The sequence below is a fragment of the Peromyscus californicus genome, unplaced genomic scaffold (assembly GCF_007827085.1).
Source record: "Peromyscus californicus insignis strain IS unplaced genomic scaffold, ASM782708v3 Scaffold_8__1_contigs__length_139910024, whole genome shotgun sequence".
In the NCBI taxonomy this organism is placed as follows: domain Eukaryota; kingdom Metazoa; phylum Chordata; class Mammalia; order Rodentia; family Cricetidae; genus Peromyscus; species Peromyscus californicus.
In genome coordinates this window covers 15,524,604-15,549,401 of record NW_026294606.1, presented here as the reverse complement: position 1 = coordinate 15,549,401, position 24,798 = coordinate 15,524,604, and the positions used below count along the sequence as shown (strand labels likewise).

The following is a 24,798-nucleotide window of genomic DNA, read 5'->3' as shown; positions in this document are numbered from 1 at the left end:
AAGGTTATAGATAGCTTTAAGTTTTAAAAAATATGTGATAATATTGCCTTTAAAAAGGTGTTATTTTATGTTATGTATATGAGTGTTTTGCCTGCATGTATGTCCGTCCACTTTGTGTGTGCCTGGTGTCCACAGAGTCCTGAAGACAGTACTAGAGTCCCTGGAACTGGAGTTATGAACAGTTAGGAATGGTTGTGAATGGCTATGTGAGTGCTGGGAATTAAATCCATGCCCTCTGGAAAAGCTCCTAACCTCTGAGCCCTCTCTCCAGCCCACATGCTGCCCTTTAAAGCTTTATATTATGAAACATTTCACACACATACAAGTATCTCCATATCACCTTAATTGAAAAATAGTTCATTCATGATCATTTTTGCTCCATCTGTAATTCTTTTCACTTGCTGATTGGCAGATCTTAAAGGGACACTTTTTAAAAAATGATCACTAAGTACATGTATATGTGTGTGTCTGTGGACGAGCTTGTACACATGGGTTCAAGCCTACAGAGGCCAGAGGAAGATGCCAGATTGCCCTGGAGCTGTGGTTACAGGAAGTTATGAGCTGCCCCCTGAATTCAAGTCGCTTGCCAAGAACCACTGACCCATCTCTGTAGCACGAATTGTTAGAAGGTCTTATTAATAAAAACAAACCTGGAGCCAGGTATTGGGGTGAACGCTGGAAGATCAGAGAAGCAGAACAAGCCACAGCTACCTCACCTTGCCAGTTCCTCAGTTGATCCTGTTTCCTCAGACTGGAAGCCTCTGAGTCCTCACCCAGAATGAATCTCAGCTGAACTGCTTCTTGAAAGCCTGAAAGCTTAACTTGCCTAGTTCCTGGTTTTCACGCCTTATGTACCTCCCTGCCATCACTTCCTGGGATTAAAGGCTCTTGTTACCATGCCTGGCTGTTTCCAGTGTGGTCTTGAACTCACAGAGATCCAGATGGATCTCCGCCTTTGGAATGCTAGGATTAAAGGTGTGTGTGCCACCATTTTCTGGCCTCTATATCTAGTGGCTGTTCTGTTCTCTGACCCCAGATAAGTTTATTAGGGTGCACAATATTTTGGGGAACACAATATCACCACACATCTCTCCAGACCACAAGGACACTTTTTAGGAGTGGTGGCATCTGCCTGCAATGCCAGTTCTTGGGCAATGGAGGCAGGAGGATCAGGAGTTCAAGGTCATCCTCAGCTACAAAATGAGTTTGAAGTGAGCCTGGGTTATGTTGAGACTCTGTTTTAAAAACAAATAAAAAACAAACTAAAAAATCCACAACAAAAAATCAACTCAATAGAATACTATTTTTTTTGAGAGAGAGAGAGAGAGAGAGAGAGAGAGAGAGAGAGAGAGAGAGAGATGAATTTACAGAGATCCACCTGCTTCCACCTCTCAATTGCTGGGATTACAGACATGTGCCACCCTGTCTAGTTAAAGTTTAAGACATTTGACATTTGTAAAGAAATAACTAAGGTGGGGGGAGGAGATGGGAGGAGAGGAGGATCCCCTGGTTGGTATGTAAAATGAATAGGGAATTTCTTAATAACAAAAAAAATAACTAAGATTAGGAGTAGTGACTCATGCCTTTTATTCCAGCACCCAGACAGAGGCATGAAGATCTCTGTGAGTTCAAGGCCAGCCTGGTCTACATAGCAAGCTCCAGGCTAGCCAGGACTACATAATGAGACATTGTCTCAAAAAACAAACAAAAGGGAAATAACTCAGTTGGTATTTCTAAAATATATAAATTTTGAGCCTGGAGAGATGGCTCAGTAGTTAAGAGCATTTCCTGCCCTTTGAGAGGACATGGGTTTGGTTTCCAGCACCCACATCAGATGGCTCACCACCTTCCAGCTCCAGGGGACCTGACACATTCTTCTGGCCTCCACAGGCACCTGCATATATGTAGTGGATATACACGTTCTGAGGTTCGTAGACATACATATAAAAATTTGAAAATGTATATGAATTTTGGGCCAGTGAGATAGCTCAGCAGGTAGAAGTACCTGATACCAAGTCTGATGACCTGAATTTGATCCTCACTTCCCACATGGTGGAAAGGACGACTCCTGCAAGTTGTCATCTGACCTTCAGACGACCATGTTCCACCCCCTTAGTAAAGATAACTAAAAATATATACATTTTAAAAACAAAAATTGCAGTGCTTTCCTGCATCTCCAGATCTACTGTGGGCATTGCCATCAACATTTTATGATAGTTTGTTCACGTCAGGATCAAAACCAGGTCCACACAGGTTCTTTTCAATCCACAGATTCCTCTCCCATTTTCTCTTGTGATTTGTTTACTGAAGGAAATAGGTCCTTGGTCCTGTAGTTTCCCATTGCATGGATATCTACAAACTGCCTCCAATACAATCTCCATGACTCAGATATAGTATCTTCAGGAATTCATAATGTCCTTTTTGCATATGTATGTGTGTGGAATTTGTGCATGGGTGTGTGCATGTATGGAAGGGCTTGAGGTTATATTGGATCACCCCACCTTACATATTGAGGCAGGGGCTCTTCCTGAACCCAGAACTTTGTTTTGAGTAGCCACACTAGCCAGTTTGCTCTGGGGAACCTCCTGTCTCCACCTCCCGAAGAGCTAGGATTACAGGAGGCCCCCACTGGAACACCCAAACCTAACAAGATGCTGGCTTCCAGCACCAGGATGCTTTCAGCAAATTGATGGCTAACAGGTTTTGTTTTCCTTGTAAATATTGGTCTTTTTGTCTGGTTGTCCAAAAATTTCCATTTCCCCTTTAAAATCTGATAACTTTTCTAGACTGTTCCTCACTATTAGTCAAATAGGTTGATTTTTCTTAGTTAAGTGGAGTGATTTACAATATATCTACAGTTTTAAGTCTTATTTCACCAGATACGAATTTTTTTAAAAGTTAACTTACCTTATGTATGGTGTGTGTGTGTGTGTGTGTGTGTGTGTGTGTGTGTGTGTGTGTGTGCGTGCATGTGCATGCCATGGTGTGCATACACATGACGATCAGAGGACAGTATCTGGTGTTGTTCTAGTCATTGTCCACCTTTTGTCCGACGGTCTCTTCCTGGCTTGGAAGTCACTGAGTAAGCTAAGCGGGCTGGCTATTGAGATCCAGGGATCTGCCCATCCCTGCCTCCCCAGCACTAGGATTAAAGCACACGCCACCATGCCCAGTCTCAGGTCCTTGTGCATGCAGATCAAACACTAAACTGAGCTGTCTCCCAAGCCCCATATCTAGGACTTCAGACTCCTTCAAGGTATCTGTAAGGTTAACTTTGCACTTTTCAATTCTCATGGAACTTCCCAGATGCAGCGTGACATGTGACACTATCACAGATTGCACGAAAAGGCAGCTAGCTATGAGAATCCAGCTGTCTTTTCTTAAATAAGATACTTGGAAATTTTGTAAGTAATGCTGCTGTCAGCATTCCATTGCTGGGAAAAAATATCTTGACAGAATCATCGTAAAGGAAAAAAGATTTATGGACCCAAAGGTTGACAGTCCAGAGGTTTCCCTCTGTGGGGGCTCGGCCCCACTAGCTGGGTGTGTGGTAGCACAGTGCCCTGGTGGGAGTGGTGAAGGGGGATCTGTTCACCTTGTAAGCAGGATGTAGAGACTGAGGAAGCAGAGGCCGTCCAGAGTCCTGATCATCGCTTCCAGAGCTATGGCCCCAATGACCTAACTTCTTTCCACCAAGTCACACCTCCTAAAAGTTCTCCACACCCCCCAACAGTGCCACCACTGGGGAGGATGCTTGCAACGATGGGATCGCTACAGCCATAACCAGCGAGGTTGAGAAGTAGATGAGTAAGAGGCTGGAGGTGAGCCTGAGCAGCAGCCCGGGGGACTGCAGGCATCCAGTTCCTTTCAAGCACTTAGGGCTCGGGACACAGTGGCTCGAGAGATCTCCGAAACCCTCCAGGACATCTTCCCTGGGTTTTGATGAATGGTGCCAGGCTTTCTCTGGCCATATTGAGCTTCTTGTTAAGGGTGCCTGGCTTGAAGCTCTGTGTTCTGCTTCCCTCCTTCTCTCTTCTAAATTCTGTTTAGAATAATCTCTCCCCTTGCTTTACTAAAAGCAGCTAAGAGAAGCCAGGTAGCATCAGGAACACTTTGGGGCTTAGAGATTTCTATGACAGAAGAAACCTGCTGAAAATACTAGTCTGTCAGCCCTCAGTTCTGATTCCTAGAAACTTTTTCTTTTTGTTGTTTTGTTTTTTGGGTTTTTCGAGAAAGGGTTTCTCCGTGTAGTTTTGGTGCCTGTCCTGTATCTCGCTCTGTAGCCCAGGCTGGCCTCGAACTCACGGAGATCCACCTGGCTCTGCCTCCGGAGTGCTTGGTATTAAAGGCATGCGCTACTACCCACTGGCTTCCTAGAAACTTTTAGAACAGACATGATGCTAAACTCTTTGCCACTTTGTAACAAGGATGGCCTTTCCCCTCATTTCCTTTAAGATGCTCATTTACACCTGTGGACCCTCCACATCAATTGGAAATCAAAAGCCTGGTGTTTTGGTGGTTTTTTTTTTTTATGTTGTTTTGTTTTTACTTTTTTTTCTTTTCTGATTGAGGAAGTGTCTCTTAAGTGAATCCAGAGCTGCAGCTACAGCTAGTTTGGCTAGCTAGCTTGGGTGGGTGGGTCCTGTCTCTACCCTCTGAGCACTGGAAACACAGGAGGACCTGCATGCCCACCTGAATTTATATGGGATTAGGGGACTTGAACTCTGGCCCTTGGGCTTATATGGCAAGTGCTTTAACCACTGAGTATTTCCCCAGTCCCTGTCTTAAGAAAGTGAGAAAAATTCATAAGAAATCAAAGGGTAGAGGGCAGGAGAGATGGCTCAACGCTTAAGAATGTTTACTGCGGCTGGAGAGATGGCTCAGAGGTTAAGAGCACTGAATCCTCTTCCAGAGGACCTGAGTTCAATTCCCAGCAACCACATGGTGGCTCATAACCACCTGTAATGAGATCTGATGCCTTCTTCTTGCCTGCAGGGACACATGCAGGCAGAACACTGTATACAAAATAAATTAAAAAAAAAAAAAGAATGTATACTGCTCTTATAGAGGACCTGTGTTTGGATTTCAGCACCCATGTAGTTAGTGGTTCACAACCTCCCGTAACTCCAATTCCAGGGGATCTGATGCCTCTTCTTGCCTCTGCAGGTACTGAACTCATGTTTATGAGTGTGTGTGTGTGTGTGTGTGTGTGTGTGTGTGTGTGTGTGTGTGTGCGCGCGCGCGCGCGCGCGCCTGCGTGCATGCGCACACACAAATAAAATCTTGTATTAAAAAAATGGTAGGGGCACTTGCCTAGCATGTACACAGGCCTGGGCGGGCACAGTGCACACAGGGGCACAGTGCTCCATGCACTTGGGAGGTGTGGAGGAGAGCTCCTGGGAAGAAGCTGTGTCTGCAGAGACTGACTGGACTACAGTGCTGTGGAGATTGGAAAGCTGTGTGTCCAGGGGTTAACAACTTTATCTTGGGCTAAGTTCTGGCCCCTGAGAACAGTCATTCCTTGTCCCACCTCTGCTGGAACTTAAAACTTGTGACTAATAGATAAAAAGCCTTTTAGAAAACTATTAACTTAGCAGACCACGAGCTTGCACCAACCCAGAAGCTAAGGGTGTCATCAGATAGCATCTTAGGCCTATAGAAAATCTCCCCCATCTTGCTGAACCTGACTCTCTGAGGTACCCACCAATGTACTTTAAATTTGCCTTGATTTGTGAATTTCTTTGTTCTTTAAAATGATAAAACTTCATGCAACTGCTTCCACGCTGGGTCACAGAATTTGGAGTTCCACGTTAATGACTCATGAACTGCCACTGAGACCTCACCTCAGCCCTTCTCACCCTTCTAGCTCTCCTGAAGCCAGGCCACAGGGAAGGCATGGCACACCTTCAGGCCCGTCTGTGTCTCCCCAAGAAACCCGCTCCTTGCCTCTAACGATCTCGGCGTTTCTGGACAGTTCATTGCAAACTGGCACAGATTCTAGAAACTTCAGCATCTGCCCTCTAGACTCCTATGTGTGCCTGTAACACCACGGCATATGCACGTAAAACTGGGAAGCTGGGTGAAGACCTGACTAAGTAAATCAGCACAGAATTTGAGTTATGCAAATAAACAAAACAAATTCTGCAGCAGGGACAGTAATTCTTCCCAGAGGGCAGTTAGCAAGTCTTAGAAGTAAGGGGACCTGAGAGTAGCCAGAAAGCCCCTGCTTTACTCTCTGGGTGAGGTCTGCTGGATGGAGACCACCAGATATATCGTGCTGGCTCAGCCTTTTCCAGGCATGTGCTGTTGCCTCTGAAGTTAGGGAAAACAACAGGCACGCTCTCCTGGAATCCGGTGCTTGGGGGGCTCTGGGGTCAATGACTGGTGTCCTGAGGGTGTCCAGACCGGGAAGGTCCACTGCAGGGTGGGCAGGGGTCACAGTGGGGAGTCTGCCTGGCTTGTGTCTTCATCAAATCAACACTCCATGCTTTTCAGGGTGCTCGGAGGAGTAAGGTAGCACCTGGCCACACACGTGAGAAGTTCTCAGTATGGCGTGCTCTCTGTTGCTTCTTCTTCAGCAGAGTTTGCAACTTAAATCTTCTCCAATATGTGAAAATTTCATCCTTTTGGCTAGAAAGAACTCTTTCTTCATTTAGATAGAGGAAGGCTAGAATCTTGTCTGACTGGATTTTTTTTTTTAACCGTTTCTCTTAGAACCCACTCTCCAACCTGGTCACTCCAACTGAAGGTGAGCATGGCCAGCTAACTCAGCTGCTAAATCAGTTAAGAGCCATCGCTTACCAATACCTCTGGCATACACACAATGCCCAGGAACTTATGGTGAAGAAGCACACGTCCGGGTCAGTGGTTGTTCTTTTGACCTTTATTCAAATAAACACAATATCTGTACAGAGCCTGACTGTGTCTTCTCAGGCTGGCGTATTTGGATTTTCTGACATGCAGAGGCATGGTTGCATGACTGTTCTAGAACTTAACACAGTGCTCCAGATGCACTGGTGCAGCTGGCTTTGAGCATGAGGGTGGCGAAGTTCTATGGCATCACTGCCCATTCGAGGCTGACAGAGATGAAGACAAACGTTCTCTTTGAACGTCAGATTTCAGAATGTACCACAGGAGACAGAATGCAACCATTTCCTGCTGCTAGGCTAGGCACTTAAAAAGACATTTCCACACTGGGTAAGCCAGTTCATTAACAACTATTACATTTCATTTCCTAAGAAGAAAATTCAGGGTGAAGAAAACTGTACTTAGCCTTTGCCATCAGAGTTGGTGAGACTAATGATTAAAAGAGTTTTTTATATAATTCAGAAATGTATGAATTAGAGAAATTTCCGTTGTTCTAATTCAGTCTTGCTTCTTTCCTAAAATTCCAAGAAGCTAAGAGTTACTTCTTTCGTTTGAATTGGTCTGGTTGTCACCTCTATTAAGACACTCCTCTTTATGGCATGGGTTCTGCTGCTTCTATATATTAATTTAATGTAAATAAGGTAAGGCTTCAATTGCGGATTAATAGTTTAATCTAAAGGAACAAGTTTGAGCAGTCAACTGTTCTCATTTGAAGCCAGTTAAGATGAATGCAACCTGGGGTCAAATTCAATTTAAAAATTACAGTCCTCAAAGGAAAGCAGCAGCTAGAGTCAGGGGCCGAGGCAAGTGGGCTTGTGGAAGGGTGGGGCAGAGAGTGGCTGGCTTCACTTGCTCCAGCTCTGAGCTGCCTGTGTAGAATGGCCAGTGCCCCCAAGAGAGCAGGGCTGGCGAGGAGCCTCCTCTCAGCACTGGGGTCCCTCCTGCACAATCCCCATGAGGACAAAGGCCAGTTCTGCTGCTTAGCAACTGCCCACACTGGCCACTTCTGATCCCATTTCTCTGTAAAGAAGTGAACTGGCTCAGCAACAGCTTGGGGAAGTGGAATAAGGCTTCTGGGTTGAGAGCTGCTCCTTCCTCGGACAGCCAAGGGAGAGGTTGTCTAGAAGCCTGACAAAGAGCAAGGCTACTTTCTACAAGTACAAAACCCCAACCACTCCAGTCAGTCTATTAAAGTAAACTGAATCATTGGATCATTGAAAAACAATATACTTTGAAAGCCTTTGCCACATCTGTAAAAAAAGAAAAGAAAACCAAAAAGCTTCAAAGTTTTTTAAAATCCTTTAAAATGTATTAATAGCCTTCTTAGTAACAAATATAAAGCAGGTTAAGACACTTGGTGACTTTCTTAGGTCATATTTCTGAAGGAGGGGGATATATATATGTCTTGTGGGTGGATACATAGTAAAATTTTGCTATTAAAATTATCTATTTAGTAGAAACTCCAGGAAGAGTTCTGTTAAGAAAATAACTGTTTTGGAAGGAAGAGTTGTGTTTTTTTTTTTCCTCCAAAACGTCAAAAAGAGTAAGGGCACAAATATAACAAACATAAAATATCAACACAACTATATTAATTCAATAAATAAATAAAGTGGCACCAACTTCATGGCAAGTTTTCAAGACACAGCTCAAGGATATTTTAAAATAAATAACTTATCAAGAAAGGAACCATTATTCTCAGCACAAGAGACACAGCATTGACAATGGAGTGTGGCAAGGAAGGGCAGTGCCAGCATGCCACGGCCACACGGGGACAGAAGCGTCACTCTTAGGTGGGATGGACCCTCAGGACGGATACTTGTCCAGAGAGGAAAGCTTCAGGAGAGGCCAGGCCTAGGGCTGTCCTTTGCCATTTTTCTCTTTTCTTCCAATGTGTGCTTAAATATTTTCTTCAGGGTGTTGTAAACTATTGGTCCGTTTTCAGAATCAAAATTAACCTGGTGACAAACAGAATTCCTATTTAAGACACTGTAGCAAAATTTTAGCAAGTTTCTGTTTGCAAAGGAAAGAAGGATTTGGAGCCGGGGTGGTGGTGGCACATGCCTTTAATCCCAGCACTTGGGAGGCAGAGGCAGGTGGATCTCTGTGAGTTCGAGGCCAGCCTGGTCTGCAGAGCAAGATTCAGGACAGGTACCAAAACTACACAGAGAAACCCTGTCTCAGGGGGAAAAAAGGATTTGGAAAAATTACAACAAAGATTTATATAGAAATACATATAGTCACAAAACACACAGGATGGGTTTCATACATTTGAACTGAAAGACTACATTAGAGCTATCAATCACGTCAATATCAAACCTTAGAGTGAAACTCAAGACTTTAGTACCAAGAGTTGACTACAATCCACACAGCTGGCCAGCAAGGAAGTCAGTCGTGAGCATTAAGCTCAGAGTCACTGATGTTGCAAGGGAAATCTCCTTTCCAAAGGAAGCAGAGCAGCTGGTGTGTGGTGTCCAGAAGCCCCAGGGCCACTCTGGACTGCAGTCGGAAGACCTCAACAGTCTGGCTTCCCACCTTCGCTGTGGATTGCCATCCATCCATCTTTTACGTAATGTCTGTGGTGGTTCTCAACCTTCCTAATGCTGAGACCCTTTAATATGGTTCCTCACATTGTGATCCCAACAATAATATTATTTAGTTGCTACTTCATAACTGTAATTTCGCCACTGTTAGGAATCATAATGTAATATCTGATATGCAACCCCCAGAGGGGTCATGACCCACAGACCGAGAACCACTGGTCCATGGGCTTCAATTTCCTCATGTGAAAATATAAACCCAATACCCACTGCCTTAACATTTTTTTGGAGTTTAAATGGGATCTGGCACCTGCAAGTGTTTTGTACACATAAGAACCTCAGTGCGATTGAGGGTTCCCTCTCTGCTGGAAGGCACTGTACACACTCGGGGCCTTGGCCATGCCTGTCATTCTCTGCTGAGGAGTGAGGATGACGGGGCGGGGACTAGAGCAGCCCCACACTGTCCCCAGAGTGAGGGGTGTCCTACTGAAAAAGAACGAGGATCCTGGTGCAGCTTCTTGCTGCCACAAATTGCTCCTTTTTAGACAAATTCTGACAAGGGAAAGGCTGCTCCCTTCATCAGCAGATGAGGGATCTGGAATGCTGCTCTACTTGGTTGTCAGGATCTTGGTAGTGGCATTCACAAGGCTCAGGGTCAGAAATAAACACCTGCATTTCTCCTGGAAGCATGTACTTCATGTTTTTGGGGGTGCTGACCTGATAACTGTGGATGCTTACCTCTGCTTAAATGATTCTTTTTGAAACCCAAGGTGGATCTGTCTGGACAAGCAAATACCCCTGCCTCCTAGGAGGGACAAGACTTAAAGCACTTGCTGAATACTCAGCTGCTTCTCTCTTTGCCTATATAAAAGCTTTGTTCCCATACTACCCTTCAACAACCAGACAGTTCAGCTTTTTCCTGACACCACTGTTAGGACACTCCCCGGCTTCTTCTAAAACACATGTGCACTAAGGGGAAACAGCTGAAAGTTTTACCTGAGAAGAGAAGGGGACCCCTGGACCCGTGACTTACAGAGATGGCGTGACTGGTGTGGAGGACACAGGGACTCACCTTGGTGAAAGCTTTAATGGCATGGGAAAGGCAAGCTTCCTCCACCTCCACAGGCAGTGTTTGCAGGCTCACTATGCAATGCAGCACACAGAGGATGGTCTGGTACTGCCCCTGTTTTGTTTTTTCCAGAAATAAAAAGAAATTAATTTGAAAGTACCTCAAAAAATCAACTCAAATAATTATAGAAGGAGCTGCTGGCTCTGACTTAGTCTCGAGCACTCGGTCAAGAGTCTACTGGAGCAGATGAATATGGTATAGGAACTGCTCAGATGCATCGGCAGAGCTGGCTGTTCTGTCGCCAGGTCTGATCAGGTACACCTGAAGATTGGTTCTAAACCACATGCTTCTCCTGCAGTGCACGGAATGGACTTTCTTTCCTACCATCTCTGGATATAATCACTCCAGCTTGGTCAGTTGATGCTGTACTGGAGTGTACAGCTTACTTGGGCACCAGGCAGTCAGTACTGTGTGCCCAGCTCACTGCAGATACTACCTGGGAAGGTGGGCAGATGAAGCCCCCAGTAGCAACCTGGATGTAAGGATGCATGTGGTGATATTTTATTTGTGCTGAAATGTGATATTTTATTTGTTTGCCTCGAGACAGTGACAAGGAAGTGATGTGTTGGGGCTTAGAGCCAATGAGAAGGCAGAACAGGAAGGCAATAAAGGCACAGGCTAGACAGGAAGAGGCTCTCTTGAGAAGCTATGGTGATGTGGTGAGCTAAGGTTAGTTGGCGGCTATTGCTCTGATCTTGACAGCTTGCACCCCTGTATTTGGCTCTGTGTTTCTTATTTAATAAGACTGTTTAGAAATTTGTCTACAATTGGTGCCCAATGTGAGGCATGAACCTACGACCCTGAGATTAAGAGTCTCATGCTCTACCGACTGAGCTATATAGACATATGCACACATATGTGTGCCTGTGATACATACATTCCCTTTAAAAAAAAATTCTAAGGAGTATATATTCCAGTCTGCATCATAGTCACTGAGATGCTCATCCATTCATGAAAAAATCATACCATTTGGTTTTTTTGGGATAGAATCTCACTATGTAGCCCTGGCTGGCTTAGAACTCACTATGTAGACTGTCCTCAAACTCAGAGAGATGTGACTCCCAAGTGCTGGGATTAAAGGTGTGCACTACCACACCTGACAAAACACCATACTTTTAAGCCAAAATGAAATCCAAAATTTAATGATATTTACTATGTTAAGATGTATATTGAAAGATTAAAAAGGAAATGTTGGAAGGATTTAATGACTCTCTCAGCATTCACAATGGAGAAATGATTCCTAAAGTATAATCACTTCTGTCTCCCAGGCTATGGATATCTTCCTTTTAGGGGTGGGCATTAGACCTGGGCCCTTGTACACACTATGCAATGACCTACCACAGAGCTACTTCCCCAGCTTGGTTTTGAGACTGTCTTGCTGCATACAAGATAATCTTGAATCCAGTATGTAGTCAAGGATGGCTTCAAATTTGTAAAACTACTTCTACCTCCTGAGTGCTGGGATTACAAGTATTCACTGCCATATCTACAGTGCTGCAGATCAAACCCAGGCTTTGCACACACTAGGCTAGTCCTCTACCACCAAGCTACATCTCCAGCCCCAATTTCTCTTATCTTAGAAAAACTACTAAACTGGGGGACTGGAGAGATGGCTTAGTGGTTAGGAACATGTGCTGCTCTTGCAGAGGACCTGAGTTCAGTTCCCAGAACCCACACCAGGTGGTTCACAAGGGCCTGGAACTTCAGCTCCAGGGGCATTGGATGCCCTCTTGTGTCTTCTTTGAGCATTGCACTCACATATACAAACACACGGAGACCACAGACACAAAATTAGGGAAAAAGAAAAGAAAACCCACTAAAATAGACCTAAATACAATTTTCATTCCTTTTTTTGCACATGTGTGAAACTTAAATTGAGGACCTAAATTAAACTCATTAGCTGGTCCAATAGCTACTTTACCTTCTCTAGTAAAAACAGGGCTTCACCAGCATCTGCTTGCCTGTCCACCAACATGTCCACATCCTCTTTGGTGATTACAGGCTCTTTCAGCTGCTCCACCCAAGACCACATCAAACTGCACAAGATGAAAGGGTCTCTCTCACCACAGATTCTTTCCCAGGCTCCCTCTCGGGAATTTAATTCTTTCTGCAAAGGAAGAGGGAGAGAGAGATGGACATGGGGAGAGGCAAGTATATAGACCCAACTGGAGGATTCACAAGCGGCTGAAGAGTGAAGGCTGGGCTCTGAGGTGCAATCTGGACCTTCCTCAGGGCCTGCACCTCTAGCTAGGGATGCCCAGGTAACACAGGAGCTTCTCTAAACTTAGTCTCATCCCTGCCACACACAGTGCAGGCTAACTACCAGGAGAAGGGCCACTGAAGCAAGCAGCCCTGTCTGACTGAGGCCACAGATGGAGTTCAAGAGGCAGTCTTCTTTCCCAGGCATCTGGTAAACAAAACAGAAATTTGGATTGCAAATGAGGTAAAATGGTAGATTAGAAATAGGGGATCATTTATAAGTTAATTTGGGGTCTCAGCTAAACCTTTTAAACACACAGAGAGAGACAGAGACAGAGAGAGATAGAGACAGAGAAAATTGCATGAAAGTTGGTAAATGTGGTGTGTGTTTTTCTAAAGTGCCTTTTAGAATCCTACAGATGACTCAAGTATCAAGCCTGGCACCCTGAGATCTGGGATGGTGAAAACAAGTGGGAAACCTTGTAAACACTCCCAAATATCTGGAGACAGTTTAAGCACGAGCTTTCATTATTTTATTTATTTGTGTGTATTTGTGTATGTGCCCGTGTGCTACCAGCATGTGTGTGTGGAGATCAGAAGACAACTTTGTTTTCTCCTTCTAATATGTGAGTCCAGGAACCAGAACTCAGGCTTGGAGGGCTCATTTCTAATGACTCAGACTACCAGCCTCACACGAGAATTTAAGACTTCACCTCACAAAGATGAGTTAAGAAATTTCTGACAGGGATCAGATTTATGCTTTGGTAAATCAAATAAAACTTCTCAATGATAAAAAACACAGTAGTTGTTAATATCCCTTTAGTTGCCCAGTAAATACTTGTAGCCTGTACCACAAAGTGGTTAGAAAGGTAACACCGGACTTAGTTCAGACTTTCACAGCACCCCACAGGGAGGCTCCTCACAGATAAACACTGAGATGGAAACAGTAACCTGTGCATAGCTCAAAGCTAGAAAATGGCAGGGAGGTGTTCCACTGGCTTGCCTTACTGCCTGGGCCATGGGTTTCTCTGTATCGTATAAATAAGCCCACACTTGGGGTTGTCTGTACTTCTACCTGTCTCACGTATCGTGTGCAGGAGAGGAGAGCTTTTTATTGAATCTCATGGATCTAGGAGATAAACTGGGCAGAACAAAAACTGTCTGAGTGAAGTGAGTATTGTACCGTGATGCCTGACAAAGCTTCCCAGTGAGGCAGGCATGTGAGGAGAGTCTGCCTACATACTGCCACATGAACCACGGCCTCGAGTAAGCCACTTGACTTCTGGAGACCTTGGTCCTCGCCTAGGACACTGATTCATAAAAGTCACAAGGAGTCTATAAACAGTCCACTGTGTCTAGGGGTGCTGTGAAAGGCACAAGGCATGTCCGCATAACACTATTTTTCCCAGAGTACAACTGGCTTTTTCCTTACTCAAAGTCCTGAGATAAATCTAAGAAGGTAAAGAAGGTAGAAGTTTCGTGGCTCCAGAAAATGCTTTTATACGTGCTACATGTAGAAATAGCCTGTCTCCAACCAAATGCGCACATTTTTATTGTTTGAGGCAGGGTCTCTATGTAGCCCTGGATGTCCTGAAACTATGTAGACCAGACTGGCACAGATTTGACTACTCCTGCCTCAAGTGCTTTGATTAAAGGTCTAGCTGACAGCACCTGGCCCAAACCTGCTTCTTCTCAGCTCATATGGGCACTTGGCTGAGGGACACGCAGGGCTCACCCGGGAGTGGCACCATGACATTCTTAACCAAAGATCCCCTTACTTGTTAGCTCTCAACATACAATAATGCATGAGAAATACTGGCTGAGTGAATGAGAGACTTTTTTCAGTTTATAGTGGGGAATAAAGAAACCTTATCTGGAAGGAAAACAATGTTTGAGTTTTTATTAGGTTAGATACTCTAATTCAGATGAGCTTTTATTCAGTTCAATTCCCCGTTTCTGATAACTGAGTTTCTAGGGGCCCATCTTTTCTCTAGACAGGTGCTCATCCCAGGCGAGAAAGCACAGCCAAAGACTGTTGTCCTACTACGAGGGAAACACCAAAAAGGGAGTTGAATGTAAAACTCCACATCCCAAGTAAGAGCCAAGAGGTGGGTTTCCGAGCCCTCCTCTCAGATATGACAGATGCACACGGTCATTTTCATTTGCCATCTCTAAGTCTGAAGTGACCCTATTGGAATGGGCCAGCAAGTCTGTGAGAGAGCAGGCCAAGAAGGGAGGCCTGACTCACCCCTTGTACCAACAAGCTTTGGGAAGTAAATTTGTTTTCTTTCTATCACTAGGCCAGTGGTCCCCAAACTGTGGTTCCCTGTTCCAGGCCCTCAGTTAGAAGAACACCGCAGGCTAGTTCCTAACATCATCTGCTGTGGATTTGGCTGCCCTGAGAAGAAAGCTACCAACACGAACATCATGTATGGAGCAAGCATCATGCTAGGTGTATTCTTGAACATAGAAATCTAGCTGCAACTACACAAACACCCTGGGTCGTTTCTACATCAGGTTCCCATCATACTTGGGAAACTTCAAGTTCCTATCTTCCCATTTCTGTAACAAAGAGTTTGGAAAAACGTGTTACATATTTTTGGTCTAATGAAACCATTTCTACGTGCATGTGTGTGTTTGTGTGTGTTGTGTAATATATATATATATATATCTCCTCTCTATAAATATATATAAGTACATATAATATATATAAATATATTTTATATATATATATATATATATATATATATATATATATATAAATGAAATGCACATACCTGCCACATTTCCACTTTCCTTTTCACTTCCTCCTTTTCCACAAACTCATTTAAATTTGCAAGGGCTTTGGCCGCCAGTATTCGCCTAGCTTCGGCACTCAGTTCAGACTGTAAACCAGCATACGGCATTGCTTCCGACAGGCATGTGCTGTCTTGGGTTTCCTGTCCTTGTGGGAACTGTGCCTTAGGACTGGAGCCACAGTTTAGAGGGCTGCAGGGAGTCCTCCCTTCCTCCTGAACAGAGCCTGGAACCCAACCACCAGGAGCGTGACACTGACAGTGGGTGACTTGCTCTGGATCCATATGGATACTTGCAAAGTTGGGGGGCATTGGCTCCCCAGAATTGTGTGAACAAGAAGTGCCCACAGAGAAGGTTCTGCTCCGCTGTACTTCCTTTGGGATGTCCTTCCTACAGAAAAGTGGTGATCCATCATCCTTGAGTCCTTCTAAGCCTCCACACTTAGGTTGAGTCCAGAAGGAAAATGTGCTGTGAACCAAGGCTTCCTTATTTAGGCCTAGCTCTGGAGTTGGTGGCATATAACAATGGCTGGTGTGCTTCTGATGCTGGAGGTCCAGCAAGTCCTGGGCAGGCACTGTCCAAGGTGTCTCCCCTTGCTCCAGGATAGCTTTGGCCCTCTTTAAGTCTGAGTCACTGTAGCTGAGCTGCCTTTTCAGACGTGTCAGGGGCTGAAGACTATCAGCATTCCTCCTCTTCCAGAGGGGGTCAAAGTCACGCTCATTAGAAAGGATCCCATCCTGATTCTCAAACTCGGCCACCACTGCAGTGGGGTGAAACGGGTCGGGTGCGTCACTGTTCTGCCTCAGTAACTCTTGGTCCAGTTGCATCGTAACCATCTCAGACACAGTCTTTTCAATCTCAGCAGAGAGTTCAGGTCCTTCCAACGCGCTCTTCATTACTACTGGCCTGTTCTCAGCCAAGTCAAGCAGCAGCTTGCAAACGAGGTGGATGATCTTTGGCACATATTTCAGAAGTCGTGCCTCATAACCATGAAGCAGATGCCGCTGGCGAATCAGGTACTGGGCTAAGGTAACAGCATGTGCTTTGGGGTCGCAGCAAGAAAAAATATTACGGAGTGGAGCCAGGAACTGAGTGAATTCCCGTACACAGAGTAGCTGCCCTCTGGTTTGTATGGAATTGGGGCGTTTTGCCCGCACAAATATAATTGCTTGGTCAGCAGTCATTCTTGTTGCAAAAACTAAATAACATGCTATTAGAACACCTACACAGTAAAGAAGATTAATATGAGAAAAGGCTCGTTCATGTATCAGTCTTTGATGATTTAAGAATACTTGAATACTGTTAAGAAATCATATAAACACAAACACATTTGAAGGATAGTAATAATGACACCTGCCAGTTTTCTGTTGCTGTTTTTTTTTTAATACAGAATCTCATGTAACCTAGGCTGGCCTGGAACTCTGTATACAGACAAGGATGACCTTGAACTCTTGATCCTCTGGCCTCCACTTTCCAAGTGCTAGTATTACAAGTGTGCACCACCAGGCTGGTTTTATATAGTACTGGATATCAAACCCAGGACCTCATGTATGCTAGGCATCAAGTATTTATTACTGCAAAGACTTTTATAGGTCTTTGTGGCAGTTCCTTCCTGTGACTGAGTCAGCTCTGCACCCGAGATGAGCTAGCACACAGCTGGCAGATGAAGGGGTGCTGAGGTGGAGCCAGTACGGCTGGCAGGTTAGGGGGTGCTGAAGTGAGGAGGGCTGAAGAAGTGAACTGAAGGCCTGGTCTAGCTTCCTCCTGCCTAACTCTGGCATGGCAGGAAGCCAAATCCTGCTTCTGTGTTCTGGGGTAAACTGCTCTTGATGTTTCCATCTAATCTACCACCCACTCTGCCCTTGGCACTTCCTGCTCTGTCATCTCTGCCATCCACTGCCAGGACATTCTTGCTGAGCCCTCCCCAATACTGGAAAAGTTTTGCTTTGGGATTATTACATTCATAGAGTCTACTTCTCTGCCTGACAGTTCTTCCAAACTATGCCTATACTAATCTGTGTTTTTTTCCAGACCACGATGTAACCCTGTTACATAAGCAAATGCTATTAAGGATGTCAGCTGTAACAGTATGATGACTTATTTTTCACTAGTTATTGGTAAGAATTCATAATCAATTAATTATAATATAATAGCCAACAAATCTTAATGTAAAAGGCAAATCAAAGACACCCACACAATTCCAAAATTTGTGAACATCTAGTTATGAAATCAGAACCTCTAAAAACTACATGTCCTCCAGTTTGTAGTGAATACAATATAGCCTTTTTCATGGGGACATAGGAGATCTATAGTATAAGGAGAAGTATCTGCAGAGGTATAACGTATGCAATGTCCAGCCAAGCAGTTGTGGTGCATGCCTTTAATCCCAGCACTTGGAAGGCAAAGGTAGGCGGATCTCTGTGAGTTCAAGGCCAGCCTGGTCTACAAAGCTAGTTCTAGGACAGCTAAGGCTACACAAAGAAACTCTGTCCTGAAAAACAAAACAAAAAAGAAAAGAAAAAAGAAAAACAGTATTAAAAAATACTTTATTAACATGAGATGCTCCATTTAAATAAGCTGATCATTTAAATAGTTTTAGAAACATGCTTAAACACAATGAGTTTTCAGCTCTAAATTATTCAGAAATACTCTTATCAGTACATGGTTATTATACAGTTCTAGGACGCTTCAAATATCTTTTATTTCTTTAATTCCAGAACTCTGTTATGATTCTAAAAACTATTTCTCTTTAGACTTAGGAAATCTCATTCCTACATATTTAATTATGCCCACACAAAAACATGACTTCCTAAATTTACCTGTCCGCCCAAGGCCTGCATGGCAGTGGACAGCCACCTTCCCCTCCTGTAAGGCAAACGTCATCACCTTTACCATGTCTAAGATGGCAGTGAGGGATGCCACACCATAATCCTTCCACCCGAAGTTGTAGAAATAAACTAGACAGTGAAAGAGAAAAACAAAATTTATATGCATAAAAACCTGCAAGGACAGTTCAAGAAAATGAGTTACAAGGCACAAGATTTCACTGAATAAGCAGGCTTACAATAATAGGCTTTTTTGTTCGTTTTTTTTATTTCTTGAGACAGGGTCTCACAGTGTAGGCCTGGCTCGCCTGGAGCTTGATAAGCAAACTGGGATGGTCTTGAACTCACAGAAATCTGCCTGCCTCTGCTTCCTGAGTGCTGAGATTAAGTGTGAGCCACCATGCCCATAGAACAGCATTTTTATATTTCTAGTAAGTTTAACTTAACATTTCTTACAAGCACATTCTTTATTGCCTAATACATTTTCTGTTGAAGTGCAGATGGAAAGAATTATAACAGAATAGAATTAAAAATTAAGGTGGAGGTAAATAATGTGTATTCTTGTTTAAGAATAGATATTCTCTAAAAGGCCAATAAATGGATAGATATAGTTTTATATAGATATAGATATAGATATATAGATGAGTTCTCTACTTAAGGGTGACAAAAAAAAAAAAAGCTAGACATAAGCCTCTTGAGAACATGTTCCCAGAACACATGCTCATCTTGCTCAGCCTGGTTGGAATAACCCCACTGAGTGGTCTCTTCTCCAAAGCTCCTGTGATGAGCTCTAGGCTGGCCACGAGGACATATGCTTGTGGGGTCAAAAATTATTCAACTTCCAATCCTCACTGGAATTTCTAAGCTATGTGATCTCAGACAAGCTGATAACTCTCTAAGCTTAAGCTGAGTTGCACAACCGCTGTAAAGAGAAAATGAGGTCGGCATGTCTGACATGGTATAGGCTCTAACTAAAAAAAGCCTTTTTACTGAAGGGTCTCCTCCCAGCCCTTCCTAGAGGAAAAAACAACCCTGGACTCACAATAGCAATCAAAGAAAGGCAGCATCATTTTAAGTGAAATTAGAAGCCCCACTACTATGCAGATTCTATTGAAAAGTAAATAAGTATTACCTCTTTAACCTAAGACCCTGGAAGACAAAAGTGTCTAAGTATTGTCCTTGATAATTCAGTGTGGGATAACACAGGGTGGGAAGGAACTTACTGCCAGCCTCCATGAATGCTTCAGGAAGATACGTGAAACCACTTTCTTGTTCCAGAGAGTTCCCACAGCTGGCATGCTCACCAGGGCGCTGAAGGTTGATGATTGTTTTTATGCCATGACTTAACAGAAAAAGAGCAATTAGTTATAAGGACCTGGAGTCATGAGAAACTGGATTTTAGCATTAGTAAGACATTATTAAAATCAGCTCTTCACTGCCTGTTTTGTTTTGTTTTGTTTTGTTTAAGTGAAGTCCTTTTCACTTGATGCCATAATCAATTAAGGAAAAGCACGTTGAATGTGTTCACTACAGCTGTGAATGCTGCAGTACTTACCCGAGGAACTGCTCGATGATCTGATACTTCTCCAGCAACTCAGAGGATGGACGAGCCATGGCCAGGATACTGTCAGTGACCCTGAAGATGGGTATAGGATGCTGAGATACACAAAACTCAGAGCATACTACCTGATAGGATCAGCAACTTTATCATTTCAACAACTTCTATATTCTTTCATAAATCTGCCTTCAATTCTGCATCACAATTAGAACTCTGAGAAATCTTGTAGCTCCTTAAATCCCCAGGAAAAAATTTCAAGACCTAAGTTATTTCTGGATCCTGACAAAACATCTGCAAGGACTCTAAAGAGATTCCAGTAGACATAAAGGGGACCTTCACCTTGTGACAAAGTGGCCAGTCAACTAAATGGAGGACAACTGGGAGGCTGGCATTGGACACCTGTTATCCGAGGTGTGAAATGGGGTAATAATGCCAGACATGCATGGGATTGGGGTGAGAATTCACTATGATGTGGATGTACAAATATAGCAAAAATCCTAGCCTGTGGCTATAAATAAATACTGAGGTGCTGCAATTAAGCAAAGAGAGAAGGTGGGGGTTTAGAGTCAGTTGGGCCTGACTTCAAATGCTGTTTTGTTTTTCTGCTTTCTATCTATGAGGCAAATGAACTCATCTCTCTGGACTACCAAGAAAATGGCATTAACAACTCACAGTGTTTTATGAAAACTGGTGATAATTTGAAAGCACCTAGTAGCAAAGTGCCTTGTCCTACAATTAAATGTTTATGAATGAATCCATGAACAGAACAGAGTGAGTCAATGAACAGTCGGCCATAAAGAGCCTGCCACTCGTTAGACTTCCAGCTTTACTCTGTTCAAGTTTGCCATCGGGAAGACGGTAAAAGGTATGGAAGGTAGTCTACTGAAAGTTGTGACTCACATGAGTCTCAGAGGAGCAGCAAAGCCATGAAGCTGGCAGGTCAGCATCTAAAGACAGCATCCCACTCAGGAGCAAGGGTAGGCAGAACAGGGGCTCCAAGAGACCTGAGATGGAACTGATGTAAGAGCAGCGGAGCTGGGAAGGGCCCGCATGGCTGGCTGACAACTAGGCAAAGTGTCCATGTGAGCTATGCCACACTGGACGTCTGCTCGTCCGACCGACTCTGACTCAGGAGTGTTGGTTTCCTCGTGCCATTAGGTCTCTGACTCAGGAGTGTTGGTTTCCTCATGCCATTAGTGTCATTAGGCTTGCCTATGACTCATACAGAACACTAACGACAGTGGGCCTCAGACTGTGTCACTGCAGGTATACCGGAAACGCAACACAAAAAAGTAGAGACAGCAAGTCAAAGAAGTGGTCAGGAAACATCTGATTTTAAAATGGATTCTTCCTGCATAAAATAATTCACGAGGAAAGCCCTTTTAAACAGTAAATTCTAAGTGTGTTCCAAATAGGATTTTGTTTTTTGAGACAGGGTCTCACTGTGTAGGACCTGGCTGTCCTGGAACTCACTCTGTAAACCAGGCTAGCTTTGAGCTCACAGAGATCTATCTGCCTCTGCTCCCTGTGTCCTGGGATTAAAGGCAGGCACCACTATGCCCAGCTCAAATACAATTATCAGTATTTTCCAGACCACAAATACATACCTGACTAGCTCACTGCTATAATAAAGGCAGTATGTCTTAAGAGTAGAATCAGTTGTGCTTAAACACAGAAGCAATGCCAGCATCTCACGGTTGCCTGCTCAACTGGCAGCCAGCACCAGCTGTGCTAAGAGACTAGAGTCTACTTCACAGTAACAGACAAATGATGTGAATGCTGAACTGCACAGATCTGAGGACTACACATGGACCATGTAATTTTCCCAAACATATAGCTGAACAATTTTACTATTTTCATCAATTTCTGAAATTTAAGAACTACCTAATTACCCACTAACTTAAGATACTTCATGCATATCATTTCACTTAACGTAAAGGTTTTGAGCTTAATTATTTCCATTTGCACATGAGGAACTAAGGTTGAGTACGCAGTATCCCACAGACGGCCTACTGGCAAACCCAGGGATGGTTATAAGGTCCCCTGAACTCAAGGCCCATGTCTCCTTCACAGTGCCCGCCTGCTGGCTCACACCATTCCTGCTTCCTTCATCCTACAGAGCTGGGCAAGACCCAGAGCCATACTTACCAAGAGGAGTAAACTCCCTTAATGGCTTGCTCCTGCTCACTCCAGCGGGCTGGGTTCTCATACTTACAGGCTCTCCCACCACAAGCCATGGAACATGCCATGTGCCCAGGGATAACATGCCGTAAACGTTCTCCCACCTTTGTGTACTTTGGTGTTGGGCGTTCCGAATTTTCTAGAACATATACAAGGAAAGTAAGGTTCAAGATTCTATCCTCCCAATAGAATGTTACATGGGAAACAGTTTCATTTTTCCTCAGGATTATAGATGTGAGCCAGTGTTAAGTCCCTTCATCTAATATTAAAAAAGCTTTCACAAGCAACAATTTCTACATATTATATTGGTAATGAGAAGAAAATGCAAAAGCTCATCTTTTTCAAGAGGATGAATTTTGTCCAAAACTATACTTTTAACAACAACAAAAACGCCATAAATCATTCCATCATTTTATCTCCTCTTCCATATCCATTAGGTCTTAGCATGAGCAGAGTAAAAAGCATGAGCAGAATTAACTGTCAACGTTCTAAAAGTACAGACAAAACTACAGTCTATTCCCATTCCTAAAACTTAGATACAAAGGGTAGCAAATTCTAAGAAAGAGTTTTACTTTTTCTCTCAGGAAAAGTTGGATTCCCCTCCGGACGGCTGACAGAAGACACAGCCACCATCACCTGGAGAGAAGATGAGGACAGCAGCTTGGTGGCAGAGCCAGAGCCACGCCGGGCTTGCTGCAGCCTCAGGACGGGGTCAGAAGTGGAGTGGCGGCGGCCCTGCAGAAAAGCACTGAGGAAGTGCACAGCCGAAGGCCTCCGGGATGGGTCCTGCACTTGCATGGCGCTGGCTCTGGGCAGGCAAGAGCTGGAGGCAGGCAGGCAGGCAGAAGCCAGCTCGGGCTCGCTCAGTGAGGAGCTACACTGAGACACAGGCATCGCTCTGTATGATCTAAGAGCTTTCCAGGATAGGCTGACTCGTTTCCATAGTGACCAACAAAGAAACTACTGATTGCCACTTAGATGTGAACAGGCAAAAATCCTACACGAATAGATTGTGTTTTGGACAAACTGTTCAAATACAGAGAAGAATAATATGCATTTAAAGTAGACTGTTCTTACATTGAGATTATTTTGTTTCTTAAATACACTTAAAGATCTGAGTCCTCAAAGAATCACTTCCAAAATACTGTAATGAGTTTTAAAATGTTTTTTGGGATTTTTTGTTTTTGTTTTTGTTTTTTTACAACACTGCCTTTTACATACATTAAAAAACTTAAATTGTCTTGTGCCTTTCATAGCTGGTCTCGTACTTTTCTTTGGAACAGGACAGAGAAAAAAGTTTATTGTAATTCAGCAGTATATGCTAGATGCTACAACATTATTAAAGGATCATTCAATTTTTTCAGAACCAAGTACCTTCCTATATTTTCTTGATAGAACTACTAAAGAAACACTTGAATGGAACAAATAAAGACACTTTAGAGCTAAGAAGACAGTTTCATACTTTACTTTCAGAGGTGAAAACTCAATTCTTGGTTCTATGCTGTTGGAAACAACTTAGCTGTGAGCAAGAGTAACTATGAGCAGCCATGCCTTTCCAAAGTTCAAAACGGTAATTCTCTGCCTCCCGTTGCTATGGGAGGAAAAAAAAACCAGCTTCTAAGTCTCTGAGGAGGCATTTGAATAAAATTCTCTAAAGTATCACATTTTTAAAGGAACTGGATGAGGGGGAGGTGGCAGTTTGAGAATAAAGGATATAAAGAAAACAGAAACTCAACAACTGCAAAGCTCTTATTGTCCGCCTCCTCCCTCGCTAATGTCAGGCTGTGCCCGCGCTTTCTCCCCTGCGCTCTCTGCACAAATGGTATTTCAGTGGTGTGCGGATGGGAACATAACTACTGCTGTAGATTAGGCTGATCTACGCTGTTCAATTTCCACCCTCATATCCCTGGCATCACGCACTTTTGTGAAATAAGACGGAGACAGAGAAGTCTAATTTGACACTCCAATTGCTACTTTATCTGTAGTATCATACAGAAACGGAAAAGTTCCCCACCACACACACACACACACACACACTAATTCAGAAAGCAGTTACTCTGCCTGAAAGAATGACCTGAGAAAGATTCTAGCCCAGGCCCACTTGATGCTTAGAATGATACAGAGCAGTTCTACAAGGGTTTACATGAAAGGAGAGCACAGAAGATACCATAAGAGAGCAAGAAGGGACCTAAAGGCAGGGGGCCCTAAGTGCTGTGTGCTTGCTACTCTGGTGACAGAGTCTGCGAAGACTTCTAACACAGCACATTTGGCAGCACATGTGGAGTCTGAAAGAGACAAGCATGGGAAGCTCCCTGTGGCCTGATAAAGACAGTGGCTGTGGATGGAGGACATGTCAAGGGGTGGACTGCTGTGGCACCAATGTGGTGCTGGGAGTTTAGCTCAAGTGGCCAGCAGATCTTTCCACTGGCTCCCACAGAGCCCATGCATAGGGGGTGTGAGAAACCCGCAAGCTCTGTGGCAGGCACAGATATTTAAGGCAACAGGGAGGAGGTGCCAGTCGGTGATTCCAGAAAACCGAAGGATGTCTACAGAGGGAACTCAAATGTGGCTCTGCTCTCAATTGTACTAAAATTCCAAAGTAACCTGATGTAGGGGACTTATTTGGACTAAGCTAAGGAAGGTGCTGTGGGATGGTCTGTATGTCAAATGTGTTGCTGATTGGTCAATGAATAAATCACTGATTGG

At 43.9% G+C, this 24,798-nt stretch overlaps 1 protein-coding gene across 4 annotated transcripts in view; it reads right to left on the bottom strand.

Moving 5' to 3' along the window:
* Nucleotides 1-6,861: 6,861 nt before the first annotated feature.
* Nucleotides 6,862-24,798, bottom strand: part of Ptpdc1 (protein tyrosine phosphatase domain containing 1) — a 55,808-nt gene continuing 37,871 nt past the window's right edge. For 2 of the 4 annotated variants that reach the window (XM_052727852.1, XM_052727853.1), the window contains 8 exons: nucleotides 22,060-22,231; nucleotides 19,909-19,989; nucleotides 19,577-19,695; nucleotides 18,348-18,485; nucleotides 15,510-16,750; nucleotides 12,455-12,640; nucleotides 10,477-10,587; nucleotides 6,862-8,822 (listed from right to left, as the gene is read on the bottom strand). In XM_052727852.1, coding sequence (XP_052583812.1) covers nucleotides 8,703-8,822; nucleotides 10,477-10,587; nucleotides 12,455-12,640; nucleotides 15,510-16,750; nucleotides 18,348-18,485; nucleotides 19,577-19,695; nucleotides 19,909-19,989; nucleotides 22,060-22,231 — 2,168 coding nt within the window. In that variant the 3' untranslated portion in view covers nucleotides 6,862-8,702. Of the gene's footprint in view, nucleotides 8,823-10,476; nucleotides 10,588-12,454; nucleotides 12,641-15,509; nucleotides 16,751-18,347; nucleotides 18,486-19,576; nucleotides 19,696-19,908; nucleotides 19,990-22,059; nucleotides 22,232-22,664; nucleotides 22,994-24,798 lie in introns of those variants that run through there. The other 2 variants (XM_052727850.1, XM_052727851.1) reach the window with 2 other exon arrangements.